The 23522-nt window shown below is 45.7% G+C and overlaps 1 protein-coding gene across 4 annotated transcripts in view; it reads right to left on the minus strand.

Annotated features, from left to right (window-relative positions):
* slc37a2 (solute carrier family 37 member 2) overlaps nt 1-23522 on the minus strand; it is a 103575-nt gene that overhangs the window by 15855 nt on the left and 64198 nt on the right. For all 4 annotated transcript variants that reach the window (XM_072486748.1, XM_072486746.1, XM_072486750.1 and 1 more), the window contains exons 6-13: nt 21003-21079; nt 16959-17125; nt 16274-16311; nt 14873-15025; nt 9598-9688; nt 7103-7165; nt 3693-3778; nt 1119-1167 (exon numbers count right to left, since the gene is read on the minus strand). In XM_072486748.1, the coding sequence (XP_072342849.1) occupies nt 1119-1167; nt 3693-3778; nt 7103-7165; nt 9598-9688; nt 14873-15025; nt 16274-16311; nt 16959-17125; nt 21003-21079 (724 nt within the window). The remainder of the gene's footprint in view (nt 1-1118; nt 1168-3692; nt 3779-7102; nt 7166-9597; nt 9689-14872; nt 15026-16273; nt 16312-16958; nt 17126-21002; nt 21080-23522) is intronic.

Raw genomic sequence — 23522 nt, forward strand, 5'->3', positions numbered from 1 at the left:
ACATCTGGAGGGTACATGAATAGGGAGGAAATAGAGGGATACGCACAGAGTAAGGGTAGAAGGTTTTTAAAAAAATTTTTTAAACGGCATCATGATCGGCACAGGCTTGGAGGACCAAAAGGCCTGTTCTTGTGCTGTACTTTTCTTTGTTCTTTTGAGGCCAATTAGGGCATTGTGTAAGTTCTGTGATTGGTACCCAGTTAGTTTTACTCTCTGCTGTTTCCACAGGCCAGCAATACCTTGTATATTCAAATAATTTTTGAAATCAATATTGTGTCTGCTTCCACTGCCCTCAGTTAAGTACAAGCCCACTAAAGAACCAATTTTGTTATATTTTCATGTGAAATTAATGGCATTTTTATAAATGAGTTGCTGACTGTTACAGCTGAGCTACCCGATTTATGCTTGGAGACTGTATACCATTGGAGTTGCCATGGCTGATCCAAACCCCAGCATAAGTCAGCCCCTCATGGAGAGTTAATTGGATAGTTTTAGCAACATCCAAGGGTGGCATGGTGGTTTGCACTGCTGCCTCATGATACCGAGGACCCGGGATCGATCCAGGCCCGGGTCACTGTCAGTGTGGAGTTTGCACATTCTTCCCGTGTCTGTGTGGGTCTCACTCCTGTGATTATATGCATAAAGCAATTCTGTATATAATATTGTACACTACCTCTGACCAGCAGGTGGCAGTGTAAGTCTACCATGCAGCTCTGTACCTCGAGAAGTTGGGAGTCAGTGGTGTTGGTGGATAGACGTATTTTGCAGTAGCTCTATAATAGTTTATGTTAATATTTTGTTATTTATTTATTCCAGTTAGCTTTACCAAGCAGTTGTTTCATAATAAATTATTTAAACTAGATGTTCTATAGTACATCATTCATACTGGCCAGTCTACAGAACAGGACAACCCCCACAACCCCAAAGATGTGCAGGGTTGGTGGATTGGCCACACTAAATTGCCCTTGGAAAAAAAAATAATTGGGTACTTTAAAAAAAAAAAAAAAAAGGGTTTAACATCATCCTATTTCCCTGAACTACTAACCATCAAAAAAAGTATTGGGGGGGGGGGGGCGAAAGAGGAGAAGAGACTTCACAACACTTTCCAAATTACTTACCTATAATTGTTGGCAATCCATTTTTCCCAATGTAGTTGTAAAGGAACAGCTGAAAAAGGGGGAGGGGGAAAAACAGTTTTATAAAGGTTCACAAGACCTTTTCATTCTATCACAAGAGAGAGAAGACTAAATCTAATGAAGTTGCTATTGAAAGAATGGCGTACAAAAACTACGAACACGTCATAGGAACAAAAACTGCACAGTCCCAAGCTAGTCATTTCTCATCCATCAAGTTGGTAAATCACCACAGCTGGTAGGGTAATGCCCATTTCCAGCACAAAGCAGAACTTTGACCACTCACGCCACTTCTACCTCTTGAGAAGTCTCAGAATTAAGGAAACGGTTCCCTCAACGTTTCTGTAGTCAAGATTCATTCACAGTTTAAAAAAAAAAAACCCTCTCCAACGTCAAGCTGGAGGCGGCGGCTAATATTACGATTGGGGAGTTATACAACCCTTTCCAGGGCAGCTTAAAGGAGCAAAGTATCCAATGCTCTCAATTTTAGAAGACTTTCTAATCCTTCAGTGCCCCGTATTACTAATCATTCTGGGCAAGAGACATGCTCCCAGGCATCTGCTGAAGCTTTACCAAGTATGGTGGCCAGAAGGATGGCACAGTGGTTAGTGCTGCCTCACAGCGCTAGGGACCCAGGTTCAATTCCAGCCTTGACTGACTGTGTGGAATTTACACACTCTCGTCGGTATTTCCTCCAGGTGTTCCGGTTTCCTTCCACAGTCCAAAGATGTGCAGGGCAGTAGATTGGCCATTTTAATGATCCCTTGGGTGTCCAAAAGGGGTGGTTAGGTTGGGTTACGAGAATAGGGAAGTGGGCCGGTGCAGACACAATGGACTGAATGGTTCCTTCTGCAATGTTTGGATTCTATGCAAGATACCCAACAGTTGCTGAGGGGGTGAGAGGCAGAGAAGGGAGAGGAAATGCACTTGGTTTCATTTCTATTGTTGGAGTCCCCAACTTTTCCCCAGTCCACAAATGATGCAGCAGGGTAACAAATAACTGGACATTTCACTTCAAAATTTCGAAAACATCACGCCCATCAAAAAAACCAAAAACAAGTCCTTGCATTAAATCCAGCAGCACCTCAACGACCTCATTCTACCAGATTCCAGACCCCTTACCACTTGATCCAGTCCCATGATGGATATAATCTGTCAAAAGTCATCAACCTGGAATGGTTAATTCAGGTTTATTTTCCTCGATGCTTTCTGACCAGAGTACTTCCATCCTTTTCTGTTTTGATTTCAGATTTCCAGCATCTGCAGTATTTTTCTTTTCTACCACTTTTCACAAAATAGTTAGTGCAGGGAGAGGCCATTCAGTCCAGAGTGAAATCGACCCTCTGAAAGAGCACCCTGCCCATGTCCACACCCCTGCAACCCCATCTAACCGTTGGACACCAAGGGGCAATTTAGCGTGGCCAATCCACCTAACCGGCACACCTTTGAACTGTGGGGAAAGAACTATTCTGTCCATTTCCCCTTTCCAGCTCTTGGTCGGTAGCCCAAAAGGTAACAGCACCTCAAGCACAAATCTGGTGCTCGATTAATAAGGGGATCATGGGTTTATGGAGAGAAGGCAGGAGAATGGGGATGAGGAACATACCAGTCGAATGGCGGAGCAGACCGAGTGGGCAGAATGGCCTAAATATGCTCCGATATCTTATGGGAGGAAACCCACACAGACATGTCGAGAACGTGCAAGCTCCACACAGTCACCCAAGGTCAGATTGCTGTTGGTTTTTCAGCTAGTCCATTTAAGGGCAAAGAAAAAGGGCTATTAAGCCCACAGTTGGAGGGGAAAGCCCAGAAGATCAAATTTGGTTCAGTTTTTTCCCAGATTAAGAAGTTGCGATTGGTACACATTACAGTGTCGTAAAGGCTTTTCCTCTTCACAGTCAACGTGGTTTATTAAAGAGAAGGTCCAGGTGCATTTAATATTATTAATGTACACTCAAACATCCTTTCAATAACAAATATCCTTTCAATAACACATTAATAGATTGTGACTTGTTGCCTTTTCCAATTTGTATCCAGGTAGTGATACAGACCTATTGAAATGATCCCGAATATGCACGGGGCTTTGCAGGTACATAGGAGAGTGCATGGTGCCTCAGCGCACTTGATAAGAGGTCTGTGGGTCCCAGCTCATTCACCTTTTTTTTTTTTTTTTATTAAATATAAAATTTAGAGTACCAATTCATTTTTTCCAATCAAGGGGCAATTTAGCATGGCCAATCCACCTATCCTGCACATCATTTGGGTTGTGGGGGCCAAACCCATGCAGACACGGGGAGAATGTGCAAACTCCACACAGACAGTGACCCAGAGCTGGGATCGAACCTGGGACCTCAGTGCCATGAGGCAGCAGTGCTAACCACTGCACCACCGTGCTGCCCTCCCAGTTCATTCATGAACTACAATGGACTCCCTAGGACATATCTGGATACAAAAGGATAGTGGCCCTTCAGGAGGAGTTCTTGTGGCTACATCATTACTGTCACATTTTCAAAGCAATTGTTCTGTTCCAACTTTTCCACATCCCAGAACCATCCTTACCATCGGAGCAGCAGCGATCAGCATAACCCAGCAGGTGGTGGCCCTCCCACCGGTGTAATCAGAGATGATCCCAGCCAGAATCCCACCTACACAAAAAAGGGAAACAGTGAACACATCTGCCTAGCAACACTAAGTTACCAACTGACCACAACTTAAACTAAACTGATGATCAAAATGAACCATCTTAAAAAGGTTCACGAGGGAAAATATTGAAGTCTTCAAGGAGGAATGGAAAGAGGAAAATAAAAAGGCGATGCCTGAAGGGACGGATTGAAAATCCTGCAAGTGTTCAAAATGGTGGAGGCTTTTAACAAAGGTAAAGAGGCAAAGGTGAATACTGAAGTGGTTAAGTGCCAAAAGTTAGTTACAGACAAAAAGCAGCAAGCGGCAATGACCTGGAAAACACGGTCCAAAAGGTTGGAAACAAATGGATGATTTCAGAAGGAAACTGGATGACGCAGGGCTATGTGGGATCCAGTGAGGGAGTGGGATCGGCTCGATTGTTTCGTAGAGAGCTGGCTTAGACCATTTAGTGGCTTAAGTGTCGTAAATAAGAGACTATCAAAAAGGAAGATGACACTTGTATAGATGTCTCTTATAGGACATATCCTTGGATCCAAAAGAGACCAGATGAAATGATAAGTCAGGGTTGAGTCAAGCGCCAGTGTTCCTGGCCAGCAGCCTTGTGTAACATTCAATAAAGAAAAGGAGGCAGAGCTGATCGATGGACAGTTTCATGTCAGCTCCAGGAAAACGTCAATCTCCAGGGAGGAAATGAATTATTTCAGAAGATTAAAAGTAGGTTTTTAAAAACATTTAGAGTACCCAATTTTTTTTTTCCCAATTAAGGGGCAATTTAGCGTGGCCAATCCACCTACCCCGCACATCTTTGGGTTGTGGGGGGCGAAACCGGTGCAAACGCGGGGAGAATGTGCAAACTCCACACGGACAGTGACCCAGAGCCGGGATCGAACCTAGGACCTCAGTGGCGTGAAGCAGCAGTGCTAATCACTGCACCACCGTGCTGCCCGATTAAAAGTAGGTTGATGAGATGACATTGTGCTAAAAAAAAAAAATAATGAAATTATGCATTTAAAACTACTCTAAAAAAGGTATTTATTGGCTTAGTGAGTGGAGTGGAAGTGTGAGATGGATTTGAAGGAACACAGTTCCAATAAAGACAGCATCTTGGGTCAATAAGTAATTAGATTACAAAGAAGTAAAAAAAATAAGAAGCTTATTTACAGTGTACATTCTGCACTCGGGAATCTATTGAGAGAACAACATGGATTAAATCAGGTGTTGCCTGGTAGGAGATAGTCAAATAAGACTGAAGGTTCTGTTCAAAAACTACAGATTACCAGGTGATATGATAGAAGTGTTTATTATTATGAAAGGGTGGGACAGTGTAGACACAGGCAGACAGTTCCCATTAGTTGAGGGATCGAAAAGGAGGAATCAAGAGGCACAAGATTAAATGGAAGACATTTAGAAGAACCCTCTTTAAACACAGAGCTGTGGAATTTATTTGCTGATCAATGGCAGAGGCATTGAAAGTTAAACTGGATGAAGGGATTGGGTAGGAAGGTAAAAAGACTAAATGGCAAGGAGAACCTCAAGGGTAAACTTAGCAGACTGGTTGGGCTAAATGACTAATGTCTATATTATGACCGGTGTTTATTGTCACTCAACAGATAATGCTTAGTTTAGAAACACACTGCCCTTGATATATTGTTTGAGGATATAATAGTCAATCATTTAGCAGAGGGAAGGTTTTGGTTCTGTTCAGCTGTGCTTCAGTTATTTCCATCCATTTAAAAGGGCCCATAAGATGTAGGAGCAGAAGTAGGCCATTCAGCCCATCAGGTCAGCTCTGCCGTTCAATGAGATCATGACAGACAAGACTGCCCTGGGCAATGGCACTGCTCCTTTGTTAGCTTTAGGAGTCACTAGAGAATCCTTGGTCAATGAGAACACCTGCAGAATTACTTGGAAAAAAATCCACACTGACAACACCCTTTTGATAGTCACCAACCACAGCCAACTCAGTCACTGAACAGGAGACAGTAGGAGTAGTAGTGCTGAAACAAAGCACTACACATGAATAATGCAGAGTGCCCTCAAGTGTTGGTTCAAAGCCACGCTTAATCATCAAGTTACAATATTTGAATTCCACTGGTAGGAGCTTAACACAGAGCAGGTGAAGGGAAGAGGTGATTCAACTCAAACCAGTTCCTTCCAAATTTTCCCATGTACAATTTGCACAGTAAATGGATCCTCCCAACGGTGCTTGGGAGTGTCAATGCTCACAGGTAACATTTAGTTTACATCCTTGTAATCTAATTATCAGCAATTACAACCTGCAATACTTTGACCAGTCACATGCCAATGTGAATTTACCAGTTATTCACTACCCATGTCTTTTTTTCTGATTCCTACTGGGCACGGTTCCCATAAGACACAGGAGCAGAATTAGGCCACTCAGCCCATCAAGTCTGCTCCGCCATTCAATCATGGCTGATATTTTTCTCATCCCCATTCTCCTGCCTTCTCCCCATAACCCCTGATCCCCTTATTAATCAAGAACCTATCTAACTCGGTCTTAAAGACACACACCCCTCCACAGCCTTCTGCGGCAAAGAATTCCACAGATTCTGGCTGAAGAAATTCCTCTGCATCTCCGTTTTAAAGGCTCGTCGTCCCTTTAGTTTGAGATGGTGTCCTCTGGTACTTGTTTTTCCTACAAGTGGAAACATCCTCTCCACATCCACTCTATCCAGGCCTCGCAGTATCAGGTAAGTTTCAATAAGATCCCCCTTCATCCTTCTAAACTCCAACGAGTACAGACCCAGAGTCCTCAACTGTTCCTCATACGACAAGCTCTTCATTCCAGGGATCATTCTTGTGAACCTCTTCTGGACCCTTTCCAAGGCCAGCACATCCTTCCTTAGATACAGGGCCCAAAACTGCTCACAATACTCCAAATGGGGTCTGACCAGAGCCTTATATAGCCTCAGAAGTACATCCACTAGTGCCATCAGCAAACCCAACTGACCATACCAAAGGTATCAATGTGGTTTCAGAAGTCTGATCTATTCTCATCAGTCATCGCCCAATTCTACGTCCTGCAGGGGAACTGAGCCAAATGCAGCACCCTTACCATACCACTGGTCAGCTAATTGTAAGAACCATTCACAATGACAAACTGGAACACCATGACCAACATGTGGAAACTAAACTTATTACAATATACAGGAAAAGATGCAAGAATATATAAATAGTCCCAACTTATGAAAAAGGAAGAACTTTAAATAGGCAATTTCAGTCCAAATGTTTACACATCAGCGTATTCTCACATGGCACCAAATGCCTCCATGTTCTTATAGACATGTCTACTCAGACAAACGTACCAATAATGCCACCAACGTCAAAGAGTGTGGAGATATCACCCGCAGCTTTGGGATTCAGATGGGCTGAAAAAGAAAGTCATTTGATAAAGCTCAAGCTCATGTTCACATCTGTTGTAAGCATTAGCCTGTGGTTCAGTCGCTAGAACCCTTCAACTCCAGAGGTTTGAGCATATAACCTAGGCTGTTATTACACTGCTGTACTGAGGGAGGGGTCAGGGATGCCAATCCATGAGATGTTAAATAAAAGCATGACCTGTTCTCTTGGATAGTTGATCGATGTGACGTAGAGCAGAGGAGTTATCCCAGCATTTGGCTAGCATTTAGCCATAAGCTACATCATGAACACAGGAATTCTATTCATCATCATATTGTTGTTTGTGGGAGCTTGCTGTTGGCATATTTTATACAACAATGACTGGACTTCAAAAATGGTTTCGCCTCGTCGTGAAGACATGAAGTCGTCATAGAAGCAAACGTTTTTCTTCCTGATTGCTGGGAGTGCTGCAACATTTTTGATCGATGAGAAGTGGCCTGGTTGCAGTCCCCTCAAGTTTCCCATCTTAGCCACAATAACTGGGGTCTGTTTTCATTCAGACAGGGAACATTAATGGAAGGGGGCAGGGTTGCTGTTGTGAGCAGTGCCAATTCCAGAACCTGCTTTTTAAAACTAGTGGAAGTAGATTTGTGCCAAATACAATATTATGTGACATGAAGCAAAAAAAAAAAAAAAAAAAACAGGAGGAAATTCAAGACCAAGGTATTTCGAACAGAGTGCAAGAGAGGGGTTTGTTTATTTACAGAGGTTAAGAAGCTTTGAATGAAATAATGGAGTTCACAAATGAAGTAGAGACCATTTCAGTATTTAATGTGGCTTCATTAAGTTGTTGAGGCAGAGGATTCTGGGACATGTGGCAAGGTAAGTGTGCACAGTAAACATTGTGTCATGTGGAATGTCATTTCTAAGAAATGTTTGTCTGCTCAAGTGGCTGCAATGATGTCAGAGTGTGGGTGGAGCCGAGCTCTGGCTCGGCTTTTTAGTTTTGCTTTGAGGAAAAGCTTGGGTGTGCCTGTATTTTTTGGTTTCATTTCAGTGTTGCAGCTGAAGCCAGTCAAAGGTGTAATTTCGATCTCTCTGCCATCTAAAGACTATCGCTAGATCATTTGGTGAATTCAGAGTGATAACTGCTCTCAGTAGAGAATTTAAACCTGATGTGTTTCTGTAAAAAGGATTTGTGTCTTATGGATGTTAAATGGAAAGTTTAAGGATTACTTAAGAGTGTTGTATTCTTTGCTGGGGAATATTTGAATTAATGGTTGCCAAGATGTTCACTCTTTGGGGGGGGGGGGGGGGGGAAAGAGTGTATTTGAATTGATGGTTGCTAAGATGTTCACTGTATGTTTTAAAAAGGTTAACAGAGTTCATAGAATAAACATTGTTTTGCTTTAAAAATTACTTTTACATTTCTGCCGCACCACACGTAGTGGGCCGTGTGCCCCCATACCACAATCTAGTAAAAGTAGTGGGTCAGGTGAACTCCATGATACACTTTGGCGCCTAAACCCTGGCCCATAACAATTGATGCTGACTGATGGAACCACCTTTTGGCGCAAGTTCTAAGAAAGATGTAGGGAATAGCACAGGCACCATCAGCAAAAACACAAAAGGTGACAGATATCAAGGACGCAGAATGATTTGGCACTACCTATTGCTGTGCAATGTTTTGAAACATCTTGAAAGCTAACTTGCTCTCCATATTGTTTGGCCTGGTTCCGGACCTTGGATCATGCTCGGTTAAGCAAATCCCACAAGGCATGTCACGGGCCAATAAAATGTCAGTGCACCAGTTGCAGCATTTTACTTCCTAATTTAAAAAAAAAAATAATGAGATGTGGGCTTTGCTGGCTAGGCCAGCATTTGTTGCCCACCCCCAATTGCCCTCGCGAAGGTGGGAAGCCACTTTCTGGAACCTCTGCAGTCCCAGAGATGTAAGTACACCCAGTGCTGTTGGGGAGAGAGTTCCAGGATTTTGACCCAGTGAAAGTGATGGAACGGTGATATATTTCCACGTTGGGGAATGTCCATGTGGTTTTCCCAGATATCTGCTGCCCTGGATAGTAATGGTCATGGCTTTGAAAGGAGCTGCCCAAGATGGTGTTGAGCTCAAGTGTAGTTCAGCATTGGATTGCACTATTGGAATAGGCTACAATTCATGAAAGGAGAGTGGAATGGGTTTGATCAAAATCAAATTAGTCTTAAAAAAACATTATGGATCCTTAAAAAGTAGAGATCAAGATTACATCTAGAGTTGGCTTTTCAGTAATATGGTGACATCTGTAATCAGTAGATGGGGAACTTTGAATGAAGTGGGAAATTTGCCTCACCCACCCCCTAGCATTTGAACTTGTGCCAAATTACTTCCCTATCCAATAATCTATGCTAATTCTTTTGTCAAGTGATGTACAAATGTTTTGTTTATATAAAGTATGCTACTCACCAACAGAGGAAATGTAGAGAGGCAACCAGAACAGGAATGTGTAACTGACCAACTTGGCAAAGAGTAAACATAGTGAGAACTCGATCACACCCTGGACAAAGTTTTTAAAAAAAAAAAAAAACAGGTTTCATTACCACAAGAACAAAGACACCATTTGAAAAAGAGCTTTCCGCCTCCTCTGCTCACATTTCGGTCACCCATTTTGACTTCGCCAATGACCCTCATCACTTTGCGTATGAAAAAATCTAGCCAGTTCCAATTCTTTTAACGAATACCTTCCAGATGAGACAGCAACTAACACTAATAAATGAACATTTAGCTCAAAAGGTAGTTGCCTACAAAACTGCCTAAATCAGTGGTGGTCGTCCTGCAGCCGGGGTGGGGTGGGGCATCTGGGTTCCGAGTTTTATTTGATTTTATCGATTGTTGCTCACATGCAGAGTCGCCACATTCTGCTGGTTCTTGTCCGACGTTTGTATACAGGTATGACAGAGATATGCACATAAAAAGGGCAAGTGGAGTGCTGATTGCTCACAACCCGTGGACTCCCAGTGCATTCAAAGTATAAATACTTTTAGTTGATGATGGTTCCTGATCTTAATCATGGTGTCGTGAACAAGCCTAATTTCAATCTGGTGGGCCACAGAGATGAAGGGTCACGGATGGGCTCAATGACTAGCCTAGGTTGCCCATTGCAGTCCTAGATAGATGCAGAAGGTAAATTGTTATGGATACATCTTGTTTCATTCAAATTGATGGTTTAATAAAAGTATTTTAGCACAACATTTCCACTTTTCGCCCATTGAGAATTCAAATTTATTTTACCCATTTGAAATAGCTTGGATAACACTTTTCAACTCAACATTGGCTTTCAAAGGACATCAGCACCATCACTTAGATGTGGAATTTGTGAACTGACCAGGGTATTTAGTACTTGTGGTAGTCACCACTAACTGTATATTAGATGTAGTAACTGTATATTAGATGTAGTATTGGAAGGCTCCTGTACTAGAGGTACAGGGGTAAATCCCCGCCTGCTGGCTCCGCCCAGTAGGCAGCATATAAATGTGCGCACACACCAGAGCTGCTCCCATTCTGGTAGCAGCTGCAGGAGGCCATACATCTCTGCTCAATAGAGCCTCGATTATTCTCTACTCTCGTCTTTGTAGTAATTGATAGTGCATCAATTTATTGTGCAGCAATTTATTGAGCAGAGATCTTACAGCGATGGAACTTAGTATTAAGCCTGATCGCCTACAGCTGCACCCTCAAGCAGCCCGCACCATGTCGGCCTTCGACCACTGACCAGTCTGCTTCGAAAGTTACCTCCGATCATCGGCTGAACAACCCTCGGACGCACAGAAGCTCCAGGTCCTTTATTCATGGTGAGCTGATATTTTGCCCCTTATCTGGGATGCACCCACTTACGCTGAAGCAATGGAGCTCCTAAATGGACATTACGTTCGGCTCGGCCGGTTAACAAACTTGCCAGGCTCCTCCTGTCAACGAGACAGCAACTCCCTGGTGAGTCCTTAGACTATTTCTGGCGTGCCCTGCACATCCTGGCGAGAAACTGTGACTGCCAGGCAGTTTCGGCAGTCGAGCATACAGAACTTTTAATCAGACGCTTTTGTTACAGGCATCGGGTAGACGTACATCCGCCAGCGCCTATCGGAGGGGTACGCTTGATCTTGCAGGAACCAGGCAGCTTGCAAATTCACTAATAGTGGCCTTCCGTAACGTCCAGGCGTACGCTCCCGACCGCACGGCACCCTCATGGACATAGTGGGCCCCACCAGCTACCGCCCCCAGCCCACCAAGCCTGCGCCACGCAGCAATCAGCCAACTCCGGGGGGCCCAAATGCTACTTCTGCGGGCAGACCAAACACCCCCGGCAGCACTGCCCGGCACGGAGTGCGACCTGCGGAAAGAAGGGACATTTTGCTGCTGTGTGCCAGGCCCGGTTGATCGCTGCTGTTTCTCGGCCCAGCGTTCCGACACTCCCCATGTGCTACCAGTGGACGCTGCCATTTTAGTCCCCGCAGACCATGTGCGGCCCGTGGGCGCCACCCTCTTCTTCTCCACAGACCATGAGTGGCCTGTGGGCGTCGCCATCTTTAACACCACCCACCATGTGCGCCCCGTGGGTGCAGCCATCTTCGGCGCCATTTTGGACGGCGCCTCGGGACCCCTGCTCGTCAGGAACTTCGTCTGGCCGTTCATCACCTGCCACCACCGCCAACCAGCCCAGGGCCTACCAGCACCAGCTCGCCTCGATATCCCTCGACCAGTCCCGGCCTCACAACCGCGACGACTACGGTGAAAATCGATGGGCACAAGACTTCCTACCTTCGTGACTCCGGGAGCACGGAAAGCTTCATCCACCCCACTACGGTAAGGCGCTGCTCCTTCGCGGTACACCCTGTTACCCAGAGAATCTCCCTGGCATCCGGATTCCATTCCGTGGAAACCCAGGGGTACTGCATCGCGACCCTCACCATCCAGGGCGTAGAGTTCAGCAACTTCCGACTCCACGTCCTCCCCAACCTCTGCGCTGCCCTGTTACTCGGTCTGGATTTCCAATGCAATTCCCAAAGCTTAACTTTAAAATTCGGCGGACTCCTACCACCCCTCCCCGTATGCAGCCTCACAACCCTCAAGGTCGATCCACCTTCCTTGTTTGCAAACCTCACCCCGGATTGCAAACCCGTCGCCACCAGGAGCAGACAGTACAACGCCCAGGACATGACCTTCATCAGGTCGGAGGTCCAGCAGCTGCTGCGGGAAGACATCATAGAGGCCATCAACAGCCCCTGGAGAGCCCAAGTGGTAGTGGTGAAAACCAGGGAGAAACACAGAATGGTCATTGACTAGACCATCAATCGGTACACGCAGCTCGACGCGTACCCCCTCCCACGCATATCTGATATGGTCAATCAGATTGCACAGTACGGGGTCTTTTCTACAGTGGACCTGAAATCTGCCTACCACCAGCTCCCCATCCGCAAGGTGGACCGCCAATACACTGCGTTCAAAGCAGATAGCCGCCTCTTATCATTTCCTTAGGGTTCCCTTCGGCGTCACTAACGGGGTCTCGCTCTTCCAGTGTGAGATGGACCGAATGGTTGACCGGTACGGACTGCGGGCCACCTTCCCGTACCTAGATAACGTCACCATCTGCAGCCACGATCAGCAGGACCACGACGCTAACGTTCTCAAATTTCTCCACACCGCCAAACTCCTTAACCTCACGTACAATAAGGAGAAGTGAGTGTTCCGCACCAACCGCTTAGTCATCCTTGGCTATGTTGTGGAAAACGGAGTTCAAGGGCCCGACCCCATGCACCCACTCATGGAACTCCCCCTCCGCCACTGCCCCAAGGCCCTGAAACTATGCCTGGGATTTTTCTCCTAGTATGCCCAGTGGAGCCCTAACTATGCGGACAAGGCCCACCCAATCATTCACTCCACAGTATTCCCCCTGACGGCTGAGGCCCGCCATGCCTTCAGACATCGCCAAGGCCATGATGCATGTGGTCGACGAGGTCCCTCCTTTTTCAGGTCGAGAGCGATGCATCGGACGTCACTCTGGTCGCCACCCTCAACCAGGCAGGCCCACGGCATTCTTTTCCCCTACCCTCCATGCCTCTGAAATTTGGCACTCCTGTCGAAAAGGAGGCCCAAGCCATCGTGGAAGCTGTGCGGCATTGGAGGCATTACCTGGCCGGCAGGAGCTTCACTCTCCTCACTGACCAATGGTCGGTTGCCTTCATGTTCAACATCACGCAGCGGGGAGAGATCAAAAATGATAAAATCTTAAGATGGAGGATCGAGCTCTCCACCTACAATTACGAGCCCCCCTATGCCCAATCCCAAGGTACACGTGCCAGCACACAAGTGGACCGACTCCAGGCCCTACACTATAGTCTCTGTCACCCGGTTCTTTCACTTCACAAAGGCCCGCAACATGTCCTAATGCATTGCAGAGGTCAGGGCTGTCACCAGAGACTGCCAGGTCTGGGCGGAGTGCAAACAGCACTTCTACCGGTCAGACCGAGTGCACCTGGTGAAGGCCTCCCGCCCCTTTGAACGCCTCAGCATGGACTGAAACCGACCGAAACACGAACGTGGTCGATGAATACTCCAATTTCCCGTCACCATCCCATGCCCTGATACGACTTCTGCCACGGTCATTAAAGCGCTCAACAGCATCTTCGCTCTGTTCAGTTTCCCCACTTACATCCACAGTGACCGGGGATCCTCCTTTATGAGCGATGAGCTGCGTCAGTACCTGCTGATCAAGGGCATTGGCTCGAGCAGGACAGCCAGCTACAACCCCCGGGGAAACGGGCAGGTGCAGAGGGAGAATGGGACGACCTGGAAGGCCGTCCTGCTGACCCTACGGTCTAAAAATCTCCCGGTCTCCCGCTGGCAGGAGGTTCTCCCCGACACGCTTCACTCCATCCGATCACTACTCTGCACTGCAACTAACGAAACCCCATGAACGTCTCCTTGCCTTCCCCAGGACGTCTACCTCCGGGGTTTCGCTTCCAACATGGCTGGCTGCTCCTGGACCAGTCCTCCTCCGCATATGCGTGCAGAGCCACAAGGCGGACCTGTTGGTCGAAAGAGTACAACTACTGCACGCGAACCCGCAGTACACCTATGTGATGCACCCCGACAGGCGCCAGGACACAGTCTCCCTCCGGGACCTGGCACCAGCTGGATCCCCGCCCCCCCCTGCGCACCTCACCACAGCCCCTGCTCCAGGACAACCAGTCCTCCCACTGGTTCCACTCGGGGGTGAAGATGAGGACAACATGCTCCTGGAGTCACAGGCATCACGACCGAGGCGATCACAGCGGAGGATCAAGGCACCCGACCGACTGAAACTGTAGATTTTGCCTGAAGTGTAAATTTTTCCACCACCCCTGCTGGATTTTTTTTTTTTAAAAAAAAATTAAACAAGGGGTGAATGTGGTAGTCACCACTAACTGACTATTAGATGTAGTAACTGTATATTAGGTGTAGTAACTGTATATTAGATGTAGTAACTGTATATTAGATGTAGTATGGTAAGGCTCCTGTACTAGAGGTACAGGGGTAAATCCCCGCCTGCTGGCTCCGCCCAGTAGGCGGCGTATAAATGCGCGCGTACACAGGAGCTGCTCCCATTCTGATAGCAGCTGCAGGAGGCCACGCATTTCTGCTCAATAAAGCCTCGATTATTCTCTACTCTCGTCTTTGTAGTAATTGATAGTGCATCAGTACTCACGGGTATTTTGAGGGCCCCCAAAAAGCTAATCGCAGTGGGTTCTCCCATCTGGTCACTGGGAAATATGGTGCCCTCATTTTCTGCATCGCTGGGACTGGTAAAAATTTCCTCCATGCTCCCATGTCGTATCAACGGCTCTTGCTCCCGCTGATCCTGTAATACCAGCAAAAATATTCAATAACTGATTTCCAACCAAAGAGGCAATAAGAATCTCCTTCGGCCCTTTATTCCCCAGAACTCCAACTGGTGCCATGTCTCCTTAGTAACTGGCTGCCAGGCTAGGTGGATGTGGGGCACAGTCCATCTAAAGTGCTACAACACTAAAAATGCCCCAAGATTCCCCAGTGTGTTTCTAATCTTTTTCAAGCCATCATTGAAACATACTAGGATTGAGCAAGTGAGGGGCATTAATGAAACACCTTTCATCCCAGTTTAAACAAGATGTGGAACTTTAAAAGGACAGAACAAGTTGGTGGAATGAGCCAACAGGTGGCAGATGATATGCAATGTGGAGAAATGTGAAGTGATTAATCTTTCAGAAAAAACAATGGGGAGAGAAAATAGGTGTACACATTGCACAAGTCATTGAAGGTGGCAGGACAGATTTAGAGCGCAGTTGGAAAAGCATGTATTCTAGGCTTCAATAATTAGGGGCAAAGGTACAAGAGTAAGGAGGCAATGTTGAAATTGTAAAGGACACGAGGTAGGCCTCAGCTAGAGGATTGGGTCCAGTTTTGGGAGTCATGCATTTGGAAGGATAGAGATGTACAGATGAGTAGATAGGGAGAAACTACTTCCACTGATGAATGAATCTGCTTCCACCGATGAATGAATCGAGAGCGAGAGCGATGGCACAGATTTAAGAAACAAAAGCAATGAGAAAAGCCTTTGCACTGGTGTGCAGTAGAGACATGTTGAATCGAGGTAGTCAAAAGGGTTGTTATTTGAATAGGGGAAAAAGGCAGGAGAATGCATTAAGTTGCCCATTCAGGAGAGCCAGTGCAGACACAATGGGCCAAATGGCCTACCTCGGCACCATAAAAATGGAGATATAGGGAAGTGGTAACATTTAGTCAATGTAGTGAAAAGATCTGATGGCAACACAAATGGAAACCATCGGAACAGATCCAACCGAACAAACTGGATTCTGCAGAACTCTGGAAATGCAAATATCTTCACTTCAAAAAAAACCTTTCCAATTGGAAAACAGGTTCATTTCTACTGGGATGCATATCTGTGAGCACAGGGAGAGAGACTGCAACATACAACAGAACGGAATTGCAGGGCCGAGCACCGATGAATAGTCCAACAATGTTAGGTTTATCATCCCCACCACGAGTCTATATCAATAGCAGTACTGTGTCATGATATTTAACAAGTTAAAATGGGTGATTTGCTTACATGGTGTTTGGGTGGGGTGCAACCAACATCTTCAGGGTCTGTGAGGAAATACAAAGTTAATTTGACAACAAAGTGCAGTTAACTGACCCAAGCTATTCAATAAAACCTAAAAATTACAAGCCAGCCAATCCAAAAGGAATTTTCTTTCCCCAAATGTTAGCAGCTCACCCAGGCAGATGAGGAGCACCATTCAGGGCTCTGGCACACAACCAGTCATCAGGCGTCACCAATGGAAGACGTGGCCCCATTCCACATTTACCACCCCCCCCCCCCAAAAGATTCCTGGGATGCAGATGGTGTTTGAAGAGGGGAAATCATTTCCACTCCGCTGCCATGTCCCAGGGGAAAAAAAATTACCCGTATCTCAAGTATCCATCGAGGCCATTCCAAAACCACCCTTTCGGAGAAAGAGGATACAATGGCCATCGTTGGTCCTCAAACACAAAGGCATAACCTTTATTTGATATCCCTGCACTGCCCACTGCCAAGATGTTCGGTGGGCAACTCAGCAAGCCTAGGTGGGTAAGACAGGGTCCAAGTACAAGCCCAAAGCCATTCTGCAGCAATTCACTGACATTCATTATGTGGCCAATAATTTGCTGCTATTCCTGTGCACCAGAAAAAATAAGTAGATAGTTTCTGGAGAAATACCGACATAGACACGGAACGTGGAGACATCACTTACATTCCACCAGAAAGAAGAAGCAGACTATTCCCATTGCTGCAATGATGGCACCAGGCACAATGAATGATAAACCCCAGGCAGATGACACAAAGACGCCAGCAATCAAGGAGCCCAGGATATTCCCGACTGACGTGTGAGAGTTCCAGATTCCCATGATGAATCCTCTCCTGTCAAATTAAATGGGGCGAGGCAGAAAAAAAAAAAAAAGGAAAAGTGGTATGAAACACCATCTAAAGAATGTTTTTAAATCAGAGAAGGATGACGGGTTAGATTAGTCTCAAAAACCCTCGATGGTAGTGATTTGCCCAGAAATAGCTACAATTTCTCAGTGTCCAGGTATTGAAAGCATATGCTCATGACTAATGAAAGGCTCTCCCCATTTCACTGGTTCATTGATAAACCAGAGGCCGCAAGAGCCTGGAGCACTTCACAGTTGATGCTTGGGATCAATTGGAAATCTCAACAAAAAGGAGGCAGTTAAAGATATGGAACCAAGGGGAGTAAAGAGAATTAAGGTACAGTTCAACCATGGCAGCACATTGTTCCTATGAGCCACAGTCACTAGTGTTCCAGTGATCAAACTAGAGGGAGATTAGCAGAGCACTGCGTGGAAGTCAGTTGCTGCTCCATCAGGGAATGGACAGAAATACTATTTATAGTTACTGGAACAAAATAAAATTGGCATACACAGATGGAATCCGTGGTTTGCCAGACGAGTGAAAGCCTGTTGTCTTACAGGACTGGAGGAATGTGGCGTTAGGTGCACAAACCCTGGTTTCAAATCTTCGAGTGTGGCCTTTATCGAGAATTAAACTAAACTTCAGGTTTCTGGGGAACTGAACCTAGATTTAAAAAAAAAGACATCCAGGCTCACATCACCCAATAGTGCAGTGCTGACATAAAACAGACTGGATCTACGAGATGGCAATAGGTAAACACAAGGTTGCTGCTTTTGTTAACGGAATTAAGTGACCAGAACTGGCTGTACACTACATAGATGATCATGGGAGGGTTCAGATAGAATGTAATACTAATGGGTCTATACAATCAAGACTATCGTGAACAGTTCAGAGGGGTTCTGGCAAAGTGCATCATGGTGATAAATTCATGAAAAAAAAAAAGCAAAGCTTTAAATGACTAGTTAGAATTGATGCAGTGCATGTGCAGATCCATCTTTAACATATCATTTTAGGTTTATATTTGTTGATTTTGTTAAATGAAAATATGTTCATTTGGTGAAGTAAATTTGATTCGCAACACACCACTGAGACCATAATACAAGTAAACAGAACTTTAACAAACGGTAATAATTTGGCTCTTTATTCAGTTCTACAGACTCGGTCAGGGCCAGACCCTGTTCTTGGTCACCGAGTTGGCAGGCCTCTACCAGGTGAGAGCAATACAATTAGCTGCAGGGCTTTTGGGACCCTGGTGCAGGAGATGGCTCAGTTATCGGCGATAGAGGTAGGGTGGCCTCGGCAGCCTCTTGGTCAGGAGACAAGTGCAATCTAATCACGTATGTGCTCTCTTCATGAGACCATTAGTCACCTACCAACGAGTGGTGACCGAGTCCTCGCCCTTCCTCGCAGCTCATACTGGATATGACACTGGGGAACACCACAACAATGCATGAATATTTTGACTTTGGGGGTGGAGGCGGAGAGGCAACGAATGCAGCAAGATAGACAAAGTTAGATTACGCAACGTGACATACGTGTGACATGCAAGTGCTGCTCATTTTTATATTACAATTCAGCAAGAAATGATTGCTGCACCCAGTAAACTTATGTTTGGATTATCCTACCCTCAGAACGACAGAGACCATTCAGCCCATAATGTATATGCTAGTCCTTTCTCAGGAAATACTCTTTTTTTGAATTTAGAGTACCCAATTATTTTTTTTCTAATTAAGGGACCATTTAGTGTGCCAATCAACCTAACCTGCACATCTTTGGGCTGTGGGGGAGAGAGCCATGCAGACACGGGAAGAATGCACAAGCACCACACAGACAGCAACCCGGGGCCGGGATCAAACCCAAGTCCTCAACGCCGTAGGCAGCAATACCAACCACTGCGCCACCTCACTGAAAACATTTTTGGAGGCAAGGTTCACACAAATCACACCTCAATTTTATACAATTGGTTCATAGGCAAGCTTTGCCAGACATACAAATATTATAGAGAACTCATATCAAAGAAACAGGCCAGTCAGTGTTTATGCTTCATACAAACATCCATTAATTCCTATTCACAATCTTCACCTTTCCCCAGCCGGTGTCCACTGCGTTTCTTCCGAAATGCAGCTGTTTGGCTGGATGATGTTTTGTCAAGTAACAATTACACACACTAACTACTCCCTGGAAAAGTGACCTCTCATGAATTCCTATTGAATTGGTTAGCTATTCCAGTGGTTAACCTAGTTTAGGATTTTTGTTCTAATAGAAGCAGGTTGTCAGGATCTATCACAAAACTTATATTACATCATCCCTCAGATTTCTCTTTCCCAGTATAAAGATGAAAGAGCGGGAGCTCTTCAATGAAGGACCTTGTGTCAACTACATGCCAAGGCAGTCGTCATTAACATTGTGCCCTTTTGGACACATTCAATTGTGTACTCAGCACACGTTACCATATTTGACCGCAATGTAAATTATTCACTCCACAAAAATATTGACCCAAGTAACTGCTGGTTTGATGATGTTTTTAAAAACACAAATGGAGGAGAAGAATAAAAAGCAAACCCAATTCAACTCCCACTCGGGTCCAGCTTCAGAGAGTGGAGGCGCAGTCTGTACAAAGCACCTCCACTCCTGGAAAGGACGATGTACAGCAGGGTACATCTTCACATCAACACTCCCTGGTTTGATTCTCCCGTTCGCTCACAGGACTCCCAGGTAATTCGATCAACGGTTCTTCTCTCCACAGACGCTGTCTGACCAGCTGAGTATTTTCAGCATTTTGTTTTTATTTCAGATGTCCAGCATCTACAGTAGTCGGTTGCTGTCAAGGCAACTTTTGTTGACTGGACACCACCAGACAAAAACACCCGGCAGGGAGTGCGCTTACTAACCAGTGGACACTCCCCAAAGTCAACATGGCTTGGCTGCAAGTTATGGCAAGTCACAATACTGCAAAATACAAGTATGAGGACTGATTAGAGATCAGACTTCGGCCCAAAGACCAAATCTCAAAGGCAGGGCAGACGTGATGGGCTGAATGGCCTGTTGCTCTGGAGTCTTCTTACAGACAAAGCAGTTTGAGTTTCAATTCCTGTTCTTTTCTTAAAACATGGCATCAGCAAAAGTGTCCCAAAGGATAGAAACCAAACTGATTCACTAACATCCTCAAAACCCAGTTATCTTTACCCAGTCAGAGCGGTACACCAGTATCGAACATTGTCCTTTGAAATAATCACTGTGGTATCAACCTCCCACTTAGATTATTCATCACCACCATCTCAAGGCAACAGGGCAACAAACTATAGATTGACCCTTGCAATTCAGCCAAACATTCAGCCTCAAGTTACTCCAGGGACAGGAGCTGGAGGGATCTTGCCTCAAGTTGAAGAAGAATTTTCCTTTAAAATCAGCTTTTGATCAAGACAAAATGTCAAGCGATGGCAACCGTTACCATGTCCCAGTCTCACACCCCTGACGTTATGGATGGCATAGTGACAGTGGTTAGCACCACTGCCTCAGTGCCAGTGACCTGGGTTCAATGGTGGCCTCGAGTCGCTGAAGTTTTGTTCTCCCAGAGTCTGCGTGGGTTTCCTCGGGGTGCACCAGTTTCCTCCCACAGTTCAAAGATGTGCGGGTTAGGTGGATTGGCCAGGCTAAAAATGGTCCCTCGTGTCCAAAATGCATGCAGGTTAGGTTATGGGGTTACAGGGATAGAGCAGGTGGACATGAGTGCTCTTTCGAAGGGTCAGTGCAGTCTCCTTCGAAGGGTCAGTGCAGTCTCAATGAGCTAAATGGCCTCCTTTCCGCACTGTAGGGATTTTATGATTCCAGTTTTGTTTTGTAAAATTAGTGAAGCAATACTTACTTCCCTTTTCCAAACCAGTTCCCCACGCAAGCAACAACAGCTGGCCATCCTGTGGTCTGAACCAAACCATTTGCGATCTGTGGAAAATATTAAATGAAGATGCACATGAACAACACAAGGAAGAAGGTCACATGTAGGCTTAACTTAAACTGCTGATCGCAGCTATGATACTGATGCCGCAAAGAGACTGCTTCTGAAAGATAGCAGTACAGAGAACAGAATGTTGGCTTGGGCTGAAAAGGTGTGGAGAGATTCCACACAATCCCCAGCCCCCCTCAGCCCTGTGCAGCCTCGGAATTCTGCACCCCATGAACTGCGGTCTCAACAATGCTAGCTGCAACCCACCCACCCATTAGAGCAAAAGGCACAGGTGACGACCAGTCTCGAGCCTGCCATTCAAGTAGATCATAGCTGATCGGAATCTTAATCCAGATCTTCACTCTGGGTAAACACTGGTCCTCGTAAGTTCATTTTGGGAGAATTTCAAATCTCTCATTTTGTTTGAAGAAGTTTCACAGAGGGGGTTGAAGAATACATTAAATAGAAGTGCCTGGAGCACAAAATATCATGTCTAAACAGGACTAATTTCTGCAGGACCGGTAGAGAGAAGAGTTAATAAAGCACAACATGACTCTGGGCTTTATTAACAAGTCATGCTGAACTGGACTTCATTTGGACCACACTATAAAAGTATGTGAATGCAATGGAGAGAGAGTGCAGAAGGGAGGTTTAGAAAACGGTTCCAGGTACGAGAAGCTTCAGTTGTGAAGATAGAGAGAAAGAAAAGATTTGACAGAGATGTTCAAAACCATGAAGGGGCTGGACAGTAGGATTGTGAACCAGACAGCACAGATTGTGTGATTTGCAATAGCACCAAATGTGTCGGGAGAAACCTTTTCCACAAAGAGAGGTCTGGAATACACCAGACGTGTGGCGGAGGCAGGTTCAATTTCAAGAGGGCATTAGATGATGTGCAGGGGTACGGAACCAAGTTGTGATGCTGGTTTTGAGAGCTGGTGCAGACTTGGGGCAGAATGGCCTCTTTCTTCATTCCTGGTGAGGTTTCTCCGATAGTGGCCACTTTGTGTCCACAGGAGGCAACAATGCTGCAATAAGGCCTTTACCTGCTTGGCGAGAGAGCACGAGACCACCCGCACCAGTAATGGTGGATGGGTGGGGGGTGGAAACCAAGCACAACAGCTGCTTCAAAGAGTCGATGGGCCGAATAATTTCCTTCTGTGCTTGAAGTTTAGGATTCTATGATAAACCCTTCTTTTACCCCATGGCTCACATCTTCACCAATATTGTAATCCGAGCACAAGTGCCATAGATTTACCTTGAAATGGTTTGGAGTCAGGCAACAATGGTGGCCGACCCCATCCCCATGTTCACCCTCCTCCCCCCTGCACAACCCCTTGTGTGTAGAGTGTAGCACAATCAATCACTCATGAGACGGGATGAGAAGGAGTCGAACGATGGCTTTATTACGCAGAGTTGTTCCCCAACAGCACAGTTACAGAATGCAGCTGCTGGGAGAACCCGGGCTCTTATACTCCGCTTTACTGGGTGGAGCCAGCAGGCGGCTGATCCAATCGGGACCCAGTGTCTACCCACAATAGCCTCTCGGCATCACAGGGTATCTTAATACCCCTAATACATACCACCACACAGAGTTAGCAATTTCACCTATGACTCCAGCAAGGGGAGAGCAGGCAGGAAACAAAGGAAAGGAGTTTCCAACCCTGATCAACGTGAATGGAGGGCTGTCGGAAAGTGCAGCAATGGGAACACAAGAGTAGAGGGCAACGGTGATGTTTGCTGCAGTTAAACAGCCCAACATGCATCGAGAAGGCTCGCATAGTCAGTGGGGTAATTTATTGGGGAATGGATAATGCTCAAAAGAGATGGAAGATTGGGAAGGTGAAGCAGTGTCATTTGCTTTTTTTTTTGTAAACGCATTTTATTCAAACTTGTATCAAAGTAGGTTACAGCAAATAAACACCCCCGGAAACATTCTTCCCAACAATCAACTACACAGTTAGTACAGATTTCTCTTTTTTCAACCCCCCCCCCGCACCAGCGACGAACCGCTCCTCAAACACGGTCACAGACATCCCCCACATTTTCTCAAACTCCCCTGCTGGGCCCCTTAACACATACTTTATCTTCTCTAACCACAGGAAGTAGTACAGGTGCAGCCACCTAAATTGGCCAGCTCTCGATTTAAAATGGCGAATTTAAAATGGTGAATGGCAAAGGCTGATGGGAAATATTCATGAGCAATTGTACGATCTTGAGCTTCAATGCCAAGCCAGGAAAAATGTGTATAAACTGCTATGATTTTGTTTGTATGGTTGAGGAAGTTAGAGTGATGAAATGTTTAAGTGAGAGCAGTGCATTAAGAATAGTTAGAGGTTCCCAATGTTTTTGTTTTGTAATGCATGTCCCTGTTTGACACAGCGTCCCTCAGAATCGTCAGTTAAAAATTTTTTGCATAGTTATGGTCAGTGTAGAGGCCAT

This window comes from Scyliorhinus torazame, chromosome 21 (genome assembly GCF_047496885.1).
Source record: "Scyliorhinus torazame isolate Kashiwa2021f chromosome 21, sScyTor2.1, whole genome shotgun sequence".
Lineage (NCBI taxonomy): Eukaryota > Metazoa > Chordata > Chondrichthyes > Carcharhiniformes > Scyliorhinidae > Scyliorhinus > Scyliorhinus torazame.